We start from the raw sequence: 12,466 nt of genomic DNA, 5'->3' as shown, positions 1-12,466 counted from the left end.
ATTAATTAATTTAATTTAGATTTTGGTCCAGTATCTTTTTTCACATCTGAAACCATTTCCTTGCTGCTGTTCCATTGCTACCGACAAGTTACTGTTAGAGAGTAGTTGCTTGCTCGACAAGAAGCATAGAACTACAGCTTGACGTTTACTACGTGTCAAAGTAGGGCGTAGTTATCCCTGAATCTCAACTCTGTCGTCACTACGCTCGTCCCCTACACTTACCATGAAGTGGTGGGTGTGACCACAGAAAAACTGCATATTGACCCTTTTTAAAAAAAAGCTACTTCGTCCCATATAATAATAACCCACCGGTACATTATTTAACTAGGAATGGGACCGTGGCAGCCCATCTTTAAGATGGGTTGGTACATTATTTAACTAGGAATGGGACCGTGGCAGCCCATCTTTAAAATGCACTGATGTTGTATGTGTGAGTGTCATCTGTTACTAGAGGATATACCAATGCTATGCATGTGTTTACAGAGTCATATAACCAACAAGACTTGACTCTCCCCCAGGCATTTGTCAGGGTAGTATCTGGCTCTAACCTTTTTAGTTATATATATATATTATATACATATAAAATGTTGTAGAGTTGTTGCAGGATAAATGAAGGTATTCGTTCATCATAACTAATGGAGTTACAGTAAGAACATTATTGTGGCACAGTCGACAGTCTCTGGGGAAATGGTAGCGTAATGGACAGAGCTCCGATGTATAGCTTCACCAGGAAACACCCTTGGGGAAATGGACTAAGAGCAAACGATATCAATGGAAAGAGCTCCCTGTAAGCTACCTCGACGAGAGGTATGTTCATGCATTATTTAGCTCCTTGTACTAGCCATACCATTCTACACACAGTCTCCTATGGTCATTAACTACACAGAACAGATAAGCAGTCTTGCTCTCAGCAGCTCCATCAGATATTCAGAGATATACTGCCAGCCAGTGAAGGGTACGGCTAAGGTTGGACAAAGATTGCACTGAATGTCGGAGATAAAGCTGTATAACCTGATTAGTAACACATCCAATGGCCTGAATTATGGATGCTTGGATCGACTTGTGCACATAATAATATGGCACATGCGGAGAATAAAACGGGCAGGGTCCAATAAAATCTGGATTGTTAATTTAATTGTAATAGTTGACCCATAGCAAAAATAATACATACGTCTAAGACCAATAACATCTGCAATGAAACACCTTACAAACAATAATTCTAGTAATAGTAATTGAAAATAATAATAGTAGTAATACAAATAATATCAATGAAATAATTTGAATAATGAAGCATTGAAGTACACAACTGTTTTGATAGATAGTTAAAGTAAATACACTTAAAAATACATGGCAGCCAGTGCAAATGTCTCCTCACTTGAGGAGTTAACCAATTTCAAGTGTTGTTTCTGTTCACTCCTTCCCGTTCTCCTGCCCCCCCCTCCCTCCTACCTTTCTGTCTCTGTTGCAGGAGATCGTGGACAAAGATGGCACCAGCAAGCTCCTGTCATTCACAATCCCCTCTCTGTCCAAACCATCTGTATATCATGAGGTGGGATGTTGTTCACTACACCTTACTGCCTTACCTTTTATTTTAGTCTACTTTTTCTTGACCCCACCGCGTGATGAAGAATGACCCATCTGACATCACCTTTTCCATATCTCTAGTGTAGACCAGTGATTTTCTATCTTTTTGTGCCCATGGCAAAATGGCAGATCTACAAGCTCACAATGAAATGTGTTGCTTCTTGGTCCATTTGTTTTTCCACATTTGTGAATTAGATACATACAAATAATTGTAAACTTTTAGCCTACAATGACATCCTGAAAAGTGAAAACGGTGATGATAATATGACACTAGATACTGAGGCAGTTTGGCAATGTCTCTTGACGTTCTACACCTACAGCATACCAGTAACAATTTGATTCCATATTGGTGAAATGGGTTTATCAGTTCTAATAAAGGCCAGCACCAGCAAAACAAAGTGATAATCTTTCTCTATTAGGACGTTGTGCAGTAAATGTGTGTCATCATTGTTGAGCTCTGTACTGTGTTATTGTTAGTTTCATAAAGCGTTCTTGTTCCTTTACAGTTGCACACAGTACAGTACATGCAAGACACCGCTGATTCACTAGTCTTCGTTTATGTCCGTGTAATTACACAATGATTACGATACGTTACTGTCACGATTTGTAAAAACCGGCAGGCCCAAAAGCAGAACACAATAAATCCAATAAATGTCATTCCTAAAGTCGCAGCCCTAAATTGTTGCTGTCCAAGTATAGTAATACAAATGTGTTCTGATTTTGTCTATGTATCAGTATCTGGGTTAAGATCACAAGTTTCCCTTCATTCTTCCCTGTAGAACACACTCACGGCTCCTTGTTTTCGCTGTGTTGTAGACCAGAATCTTAATGGCCTGTCCATCTATTGCAAAAAGAAAGAACAGATAAGAATGAATAAAATGTTCAGATTTGCTGTGTCTGAGGTGTTTTGCTTGTGAATCTAGAACAGTATCGTGTGTAAATGATTGATCCTTTTGTCTGTAACGTGTGCATTTTGTATGTAGCTTAACGTGTGTCTATGTACAGTATGTGCATGTGTTTTTATCATAATGTGTATTGTGTGTGTTTGTACATGCAGCCCTCCAGCCTAGGGTCCATGGCGCTGACTGAGGGCGCTCTCTGTCAACACGACCTGATCAGAGTGGTGTACAGTGGCGTCCATCCACAGAGAGAGACCTTCACTGCACAGAACAGGTAAAGCACCCACTCCAGCAGTTTTGATTTCATCGCCTAATACTATGACGGAAAATGTTCGTCGACTACCTTTTTTGCACTGATGAATGATCCAGTATACTGTAAGTAAAAGACACAGGTCATTGTACACTTGGTTGCATGCTGACAATAGCGGATCTACAAGCTCACAGTCACAAGGTGTTGCGCTCCATCAACACAGCACTCCAGATAACTATTTCCATGAAGATTTTGACGATCTTTAGCTGCGTTTTCTCTGAATCTTTTCTCCACCTGGATTGGCAATTGGGCAATCTTTTGACCTCAATGAAAAACCTTCGATGCCCCGCGGTTAGCATATTGGTGCTTCTAGCAGTACCGAAGGAGCTCCAGACTGTCTCAAAGATGGCGGATCGGGATTCTGTGCCAGCGCCTTGCGTTTCCATATGGTGTTTTGAGTGCAGAGGGGGCCGGGCACAGAACTATGTTGTGCACATGCACGGCATGGAAAGAGTTTTAAAAGCATCATTATTGTGTATGGCTGTCACTCACGATTACAAATTTAAGTTGACGATTAATTGTCACACAAAAAGTTGCAATTAACAATTAAATTGTGTATTTGGCATTGAACATTGGAACGTTCCAATTTGTATTAAAAAACAATTACAAAATAGCGGAAATTGTTGATCTACAAGCTTACAACACATCACGAAGCGAGTATTGTAAGCTAGTTGATCTGCAATTTTTGAATAAACACAAACGATTGATAATTATGCAAAACTAATTGTGATTATCTCAAATAATTGCGATTATGGCAATGTAATAATTGTGACAGGCCTAATATTGTGACATGTTGTTATCGTAGTAGCAATATGGATAATATTGTTACATTACTAATATTTTGTGTAGAGTAAAACAAAAAGGATGGGGCCTACCCGGCCTAGTATAGCCATGGTAGACTCTGATCAATGGATTAAGTGGTTATTCAACTTGATCCCACAGCTTTCTGATGATTACGTCAGACATTGCTACACACATCTCCAACAACTCCAACCATTGCTTCCTAAGCCGTGCACTTATTGGAGTAGCGAATAGGCTAATACCAATCTAAGTAGGCTAATTCCAACCAAGTAACGGATTTTAATATATTAAGTGACCAGGGTTAGAACCCTTTCTCCCTGGTCCCCAGTGATTTAGGATTGGCCATTGATGCGCAAAGAGTTTTCTTTCACGTGGGCTGTAGGCCTACACCTCAAAAGATGTGTTGTTTTCAATAGCACATCATATACAGTAATATGATTGTTTCTATGGTTGTTTATAGCTTGCGTTTTGTTTACATAAAATATGTAAACGATTTACTGATTGAATAGTTGATCTGATCAAGGATATTAGAGAGGGGTAAAACACCTGACTTGAAGTTACTTTCATTTGCGTCACAAAGCTGGTATCGGCAGGCCCGCCATTTAGGAACCATTTTACCCCCCCAACCCCTCCCCTGCTCCACTCCAGAGTAGGTTCCTGAGAGTATGTGTTCCTAAGCAATGGAGCAATGGTCATATGTTTTCGGGATAACAGGCTCTCGAACTAATTTCGGTCTTTTTTTCTTTTTTTGCTTGTGGTACAGTATGTCAGCATTGAAAATATGCACACACGCGTCCACATCAGCATCAAAATAAATCATCGGAGGTAAAAATGTGTGGGTGCGCGTGCTTCTGCTGGGTGCTCTTCTTCAGACCCCTTGGTGTGCGGTTTCTTTTTTTATTCTTATACTGTTATATATATACTGTTATATATATTTTTCGTCCAGCACCCAGCCTAGTATAGGTTTTGGATGTGTGTCTCATTTGGCTGTTTTTCAGCCTCTTTTTCGTGTGTGTGCGTGTGCGTGTGCGTGTACTGGGACCTCAGCTATGATGGGCATTGAGGGCCATAAATTGAGCTGATGGGTTGTGGCGAGGATGTGCCTCGTAGCTTATCTAGGAATCCATTTATGTGACTTGGCCTTAGATGGTGTTTTATGAGGAAAAAAATCCCATCTTCCCCAAGAGAGGTTGTCACTTGCTCAGCTTGCTGATATAGAGCATGGCTAGTATTTACTAATTATGGCCCCGCACAGACGGACAGGTCAAGAAGATGCCTAAAACCAATCAAGTATAAAGTGCACCTCCAAGTTGGGTTCCAAATGAGAAGTGTGTTATTTGAATAATTGTCTTAAAATACTGCAAACATACTCAGCACCACACATACTAATGTACACAATCGTGTAGATCTTTTTTTTTTTTTTTTTTTTTTTTTTTTGCGGCTTACGCCTTTTATTGATTTTTGAAGGGACAGACAGTAGGCTGACAGGAAACGGGAGAGAGATGGGGGGATGACATGCAGTAAAGGCCGTGTCGGGTCCGGGAGTCGAACCCGCGGCACACTGCGACTGGATTACCAGTCCGGTGCCCAGACCGTTACGCTACGGCCTGGGCCAATCGTGTAGATCTTTATCTAGATCTTTCTTCTTAAACACAGAGAGATTATATTGTAAAAATCAAAGCCGTTTTGAAGGCTCTCCATGGGTCACAGTGAGCGCAGCTGCAAATTGAGCAGCTTGCTCAGCACGCTAATTAACAGTCCTGCGAGTTAATAAATTGCTTCAGCAATTCCAGATAATTGTCTTCTGTGTACGTATATGCATGCAACGCTGCCACTAATAGTGCACTGATTAGACTGTGACCGAACTGGTCGGTCTAAAGAGTCTAAAGAGGCCTATTTCAAAATATACAAGATTCAGCGCCATCTCCTCTCTGTGCAGATACACTGTAGCACTATTCGTCGCCGATCGGCAGTGACATTTCTTTTGTTAATTCAGTTACTTTATTTTTTGACTGGAATCCTCTGTTGTTTGTCACCCTGGTGCCAGGTTTGAAGTGCTGTGTTTCCTGATGCTGTGCTACAATTCTGCCGTCGTTTACATGCCCCTCTCCTCCTATCAGGCTGTATGCAGAATGAGTTCACGGTGAGGACAATAAACACACACACACACACACACACACACACACACACACACACACACACACACACACACACACACACACACACAGTAACTTCATGCATTGTCTCAATGTTCACAACTGTTTTCCTCTTGACTCAGTCCTTTAGACTCTCTCTTTTCCTCTTCTTATTTCATTACTTACCATCACAGAACTGAGTTTAAACCTCGTACTGTACCTTGTGGCCACAGAGTACAGTACACAAATATGTCCTGTTTACAGCAGAATGTAGTAATTGGCTTGTATAGCGCCATTGTCCGTGGCGCTGTCCCATGCTTATTGAAAGGTACCAGTTTCCCATTTCCCTTTAGTTTAACCACATTTACCATGTGGTCTTTATTGTAGTTAATTACCATACACTAGTCTTGAGCTAATCTCATAGTGGACTTATTTACGTCACCATCTGGCCACGCCCACATTAAGGTCCCCCTTGTCATTTTCCAGTCCGGCTCCCCTGGCCATTGTAAGAGGATCATGACCTTTTAACCTGACTGTAAATTGAACATTATCAATACCAGGTGGGTTCTGAGGTCAGATAAACAATATACTATATACACACACCACCAATAGGCACAAGAGTCTGCTGCCTACTATTGACAAACAATAATGACTCAGTCATAACTGCAACAGAGCTCGTTGCACAGTAAGGTGCAACAAGCTCTTGTATAGCGCCCGTTTTTGTTAGTTTCCGCCGTTCTCTTGTTGGTTCACTCACTGTGTTTTGTTATGGCTTCCATAGCTCCAGTTAGCTCATAACATTAGCTTCTGTTGCCACTCGCTCTGCGTTGCGTCGTTGAGAGTAGGGGTTTTTATGCATGGCCGTCTTTACGGTCATCATAGTGGTGCGTGCAAATGTAGTCCAGGTGCTTTACAAGCTACTGGCAAAAATCCATCACAAACTCAAATTGGAGTGGCTAAAGTTAAGCCAGTGCTGTATGTTGGATAGGATTCCTGCATGCGCGTTTGCTTCTGGTAGAGTGACTTGCCGTACTCAGGAGGCAGCAGAAGGCATCACTCTGGTATTCATAATGTGAGTTCTTGATGTGGGAGAGACTGCACCACCCCGCCGTGCAGACAACCCAGGATATGAAGACTTCCCTAATTTGGACCGAACAAACACATTGCCTGGAGCTACTGTAGCGATGTCTAGACGGGCAACACACTGAGACCATAAAGAATGCAGAACGCTACAACAATGCTCTCTCTCTCTCTCTCTCTCTCTCTCTCTCTCTCTCTCTCTCTCTCTCTCTCTCTCTCTCTCTCTCTCTCAAAAAAGCCCCACTGAGTTTCTGTAGACCCTGAGGATTTCATCAGTTAATCTCGTCCGACCTCCCGGAGTATGATAGCTATGCATGCATTTCTGTTTGTTTGATTAATATTCTTCCTTTTTGTTTACCTTATTCGGTAAGTGACTAATGTTCCATGGTTATTGAGAATACATTCTTTTACAATAACAACATCCTACTAAATCGGATTTGTAAAAATAGCTGATCTAAAACTGCAAGCCCACAACGCATCACAGATTGTGGGCTTGTAAGCCTGCTGCTTTTGGTGTGTGACACCACCATGTGACAGGCCATAAATTAGTCTTTAGCATTTCACATCTGTAACTAGAAAAAGTGCCCTTCTGGGCACAGGTCTCCACCAGGTTATCCACAGATCCGTGCAGTTAGAGGTAAAAACACTTTTCGGCCAGTTATAGCGCCACCTTGAGGCTGAGTTGAAATTGTTCATGTGGCATTTTGTCCTCGGCCTAGTGGGAATGTGGGTGCACAATTTCACGGAAATCACGCGATGTGTTCATGATTTGCAGCATTTTGTTTGAAACTGAGCACTCCTGTGAAATTTGGAAGCCAATCTTAACCAATCAGGATGGAGTCTGAGAAATCTGAAAGACCCTTTTCGTTGAATGGCTCTAGAGAGACTGTGTACCAATTTGCGTGATGTTTGGACAAAATCTGTAGGTGTACTGTGCAAAAACTAGTTTTGCACAAAGCGGCCTCCTGGTGGCGCTATAACAGGCCGTTCTGGAAAGTTTGGGGCAGAGGTTCATCTTTGGCATCCAGGGAGTGTGTGTGCAAAATTTGGCATCGACCGGGTTAACGGTGGCCGAGATTAGCTGGTCACGGACGGACACACACACACACGGACGGACGGACGGACGGAGTGCAAAACATACTCTCTCCCCATGCCTTCGGCCTGGTGGAGACAATTATCAAACATTTCTCCTTCTGGGTGGCTGAGTGCCACCTGGTGGATGAAAAGAGCGTGCAAAGGCGTGCATTAATTTATAGGATGAGTATAACTGTCAATAGCAACAAATGTTGTGTGTGTTAATGCTTGATTCAGTATGACCTCCCTAACTGTATGTGCGTGTGTGTTCATTCATTCCAGGTTGTGTGTCTGCGGCTTCCCTCGGCAGCAGCAGAAATTGTGGAGGGAACCATGTAATCGTGTGCTGTTGGACCCAGAATTCATGGTTCAGATGCTAACTGCCGTCTACCATGCCATGTACGTATTCGTTGGTGATGTTCACTTGTCTTAAACCAAGCAATTATGGCATTTCGGGGTGCAACAGTTAATCGATTATTAAAAATAAAAGATTATTCTAATCAAATATTTTTATATACAGTAGAAAATATTTTGCAAATTGGCAACAATGTTCTAAAACCATTTTAATCACAAATATTCGGTTTGAACTAGGTTTTACAGGAATACCTTGTCAACACATTCAGTATTTATTGATGAGTATAGCCAAAGCTCCCTTTTGACTTTTGACTATGGTTTAGAATAGAATAGTCTAGATCAGTGGTTCTCAAACAGTGTGTCGTTAGACAAGTCACACAGACTTGTCTCACGCGCTTTGGGATTTTGTGACACTAGACCGGTGCCCGGCTGTAGAGCACCGAGTCGGTAACGATGGTAGTTGGAGATCCATGCCCCACCCGGCTATGCAATACTTTAAGTTGTACCCGCGTCAGAGTATCCGTTACAACCCATCTGTCTGTGTCCCTTTTATGCTCATATGGAGATTTCTGTATCCGTCTCTCTGTGTCCCTTTATTATGGAGTTCTGTGTCAGGCATGCCCAAATATGAGGTGATGTGACATCAGAACAGGCCAGCTCCATATATGGAGATATAGAGGTGACCAGGTCCAGAGCCCAGGCAAATTTGTGATGTCAGAACAGGCCAGCTCCATATATGGAGCCTGGGCAGGGGCCCTGTCCAGAGCCTGGGCCATGGGCGGGCCTACCGGGGGAGATGGGGGTGTGACTTCACCCCGGGCCGTGACTCGAGGGGCCCGGCCTGTCAGATGATCGATCACACATCGTTACACAGTCATGACAGAGATTGGTTGGTCCCATTCAAAGCATTATCTCTCAGGGTGCTACAAATGACTAAGTTCACTTAAGAAATAAAACTAGTGTTGACTAATCATTACAAGTAGCTCTTATTTTGAAGAGGAACTAGCCAACTTCCATGACAGTTTTGTGTTTCAGATGCCGGGAGAGAGGGACTGACAGGCTGTAAACAAGTGATGGTGGTGGTGGATTAAATGCATGCTTTTAGCCAAAGTTCATTATTTACCATTATGAAATCTTTGACTTAAACAATGTACAACACTTTGGAAGTACGTTAAACATGGTGGAACCTCTACGGCGGCCTTGAGATTTTGACATGCCCATTGGTGTGCCTAGGACACAAAAAGTTTGAAAACCACTGGTCGATATTGACAAGACAAAAAAAAACTGAGATTGTCCCAGACCGTTTTTGCTAACAAACTCCTGAGGATGGCAGCTTCTTTGTGCATGGGCTGATTAGATCGGCAGCAGTAGGTTATTTCATCCCCTAGACGGTCGTTGCAAAGCAGATTAGAGTGGATGATTGCTCCTCCTCAGTGATGGGTCCCGTGATGGGACTGGGCAGTGCTCTTCACCTGAGAGAGAGAGAGAGAGAGAGAGAGAGAGAGAGAGAGATAGAGGTGGCCTAAAGAAACCCATGGATTTATCTGTGTGCACGTGCGTGTGGCCACGCTACGTGTGCTGGCATAAGATCAAAGGAAATGTGTTGCTCTTTTGTTGCAGCCATTTCCTTCATCTGCCATTCTCTGAATAGGCATGTTACCTTACCATGTACTATGAATTTTTAAGAAGACCCGACCTGACGTTTTTCGGGCCTGGCCAAACCACACCAAAGGGTCAGGTTTGGACAAAACGTTTTTTTAAGGTAAACCACTCTATGCAACTCAATGAGTTGCATTGGTGCGGTTTAAAGCTGTTTTGTCCTGACCCTTTGGTGTGGTTTGGGCTTTAGGCTCCATGAAAAAAAATATATATATATTGCATTTTTTGATAATATATAATAAGTCTGTTTGTGTATTTATCTATTATAAAGGTGGTGCTGACTGGCATTTCACTTTTAATCTGTGATAGAGTTCTCAAATTCTGCCCAACCCGATTGTGCCAGAGGTTTTAGTGCCGGGTCGGGCCTAAAATGGCCGGCCCAGTTAGGACCGACAAAGCCTTTATTTTCAGGTCCGTTGAGAACTCTAGTTCAATGGACAGGTGGCTCCATCTTGTGAGGTTCCACCGATATTTCTGTCAATGGTATGACGTCACACATTCTCTTTCTGGCATATAATATCTTATTATTTTAATAAGTTTAATGTTCTATTGGAAGTCAATGTGGCTCAGATCAGGTTGAAACCTTGTGTGAGGGACCGAGCAGTCAAAGCTTAAAGATGACACAGGTCCAAACCAAACTCAAAGTTTGGTTTAATGTCAAAAGTAGCAAATAATTAACCAAAACTTCAACAACTGTAGTTGTAGGGCCCTTGAGGTCAACATAACATAACTTAAATTAAAATAATGTGGAACCAAACAGGAAATGAACTCAACCAACAGACCTCTTTTCAAATGACACATGAGGGAGACTTATATAGTGGTGGACCAAACCAATAAATACACAAAGGGGTGGACAGCAATTAGAGCCAACAGCAATCCCTAAACAATTCCTAATTCCCCCCTTCTCAATGGAGTATGTTTGTATGGTCCTCTGCATCACAGCTGACTCCACCCCCTGCCCCATATGTTGCCATTTCAGAAACTGAATAAAGAACAGAACATTAGTACAACAGTGCATATTGTCACCAAGCCATTTTCAAATACTGATTTTGTTTTATGCATTATAATATAATATAATCATTGCAAATGTCAATACTAGAGGTTAGAGTAGAATGCAAATGCGAGTGTGGGTTAGAGGAGTCTTATCTCACTGTGGGGCTGGGATCACAGCCCTCACACCTTGCCATGATGTGGCGTCAGATTCATAACGATTACCGGTATACGTCATACTGTAGACGTCAGGATGGGGCTTTCGACACACAGCTCCCATTCATGTCTAGTTTGATGTTTTCCTACTTTTGTGTTTCTGATCTCATCCGTCCTCACTCCAAACACATTTATATAATGCCCTGTTATTTCCTCATTGTGTTGATCAGTAAAACTGATTTGGGTTCAACAGTTAATTGAATTTACAATTATCAATAATACCGGGTAAGTTAAATCTAAAGTTGCCAAAATAACATAATATAAGTGGTTAATCAAACTAATCAATTTGATGGACTATTTGTTTTTCTTTGATACGAAACATGCTTCTCAATGAGTCTCTTAATCAAGAAAGTCATTGATAGCATAATCGTTAGAAAATAATGTATTGTTGCATCCCTAAAACAGATATCCTTTGGGCATACAGTGAAGTGAGAGTGAAGTGCTGGTTGCTCTGCCTGAACAACATCTGCTTCCCTCTTGTCTCGCTGCTAGCCTAGGGCCTTATTCAATAACTCATAATAATAGACCAGGATATGTGCTTCAGACATCAAAAAAGATGTGTGTGTGTGTGTGTGTGTGTGTGTGTGTGTGTGTGTGTGTGTGTGTGTGTGTGTGTGTGTGTGTGTGTGTGTGTGTGTGTGTGTGTGTGTGTGTGTGTGTGTGTGTGTGTGTGTGTGTGTGTGTGTGCAGATACAATGGCGAGTGGGAGACTGGAAGAGATGCTTTGGAGGACATCTTGTACAGAGCCCAGCTAGAACTTTACTCCCAGCCCCTCCTGGTAAGCGATTATACCACCTTAATAGAAAGGACCTCACTTAAACCCATTTAGGCCTGACGAAACCTCATGTTTCTGTATCAGTGGTAATTGGCCACCGACCCACATCTGAAAAGATGTTGTTCCAGTGACCTCCCAGAAGCAAAGATTTGAGTTAAAAATGTTCACTCTGAAAGAATATATATTCAAAAGATTTTCACGATTTTTCAAAAATAGCAGACCTACAAGTTCATAGCGCGGCACTCGGTGCCACCCTATGAGCTTGTAGATCTGCTATTTTCTTAACAGCTAAAGCATAACATAATGCTTAAAACACCAAAAGGGGTTGCCGCTCAAAATGGGTTAAGAAGGGGGTCCTTGATGGGGTTCCAGGGGGTCCCCACTGGGACCCCATCAATCATTTAGTTGATGACTCTCCAGTGATTAATGGTGACCAACTGAACCCGGTCCCTTACTGTTCTCCATTTGGTTCCATTTGTACAGTACAGTTTACAAATGGACTGGGTCCATTTGTTTCCAATTGCAGAGTTTCATGTTATGGCCTAATGAATATCAAACTGGGGGTCCTTGAAGTTTTTTTTTAATACAT

The 12,466-nt window shown here is 42.2% G+C and overlaps 1 protein-coding gene across 2 annotated transcripts in view; it reads left to right on the top strand.

Annotated features, from left to right (window-relative positions):
• Positions 1-12,466, top strand: part of LOC310866856 (hyccin 2) — a 66,695-nt gene that overhangs the window by 44,386 nt on the left and 9,843 nt on the right. For both annotated transcript variants that reach the window (XM_083776624.1, XM_083776623.1), the window contains exons 6-10: positions 1,469-1,549; positions 2,642-2,757; positions 5,642-5,737; positions 8,166-8,282; positions 11,793-11,880. In XM_083776624.1, coding sequence (XP_083632750.1) covers positions 1,469-1,549; positions 2,642-2,757; positions 5,642-5,737; positions 8,166-8,282; positions 11,793-11,880 — 498 coding nt within the window. The remainder of the gene's footprint in view (positions 1-1,468; positions 1,550-2,641; positions 2,758-5,641; positions 5,738-8,165; positions 8,283-11,792; positions 11,881-12,466) is intronic.

Source organism: Protomyctophum parallelum (genome assembly GCF_964188405.1).
Source record: "Protomyctophum parallelum genome assembly, chromosome: 11".
Taxonomy (NCBI): Eukaryota; Metazoa; Chordata; class Actinopteri; order Myctophiformes; family Myctophidae; genus Protomyctophum; species Protomyctophum parallelum.
The sequence above is the reverse complement of the archived record's forward strand: the minus strand, read 5'-3'. Positions and strand labels throughout refer to the sequence as shown.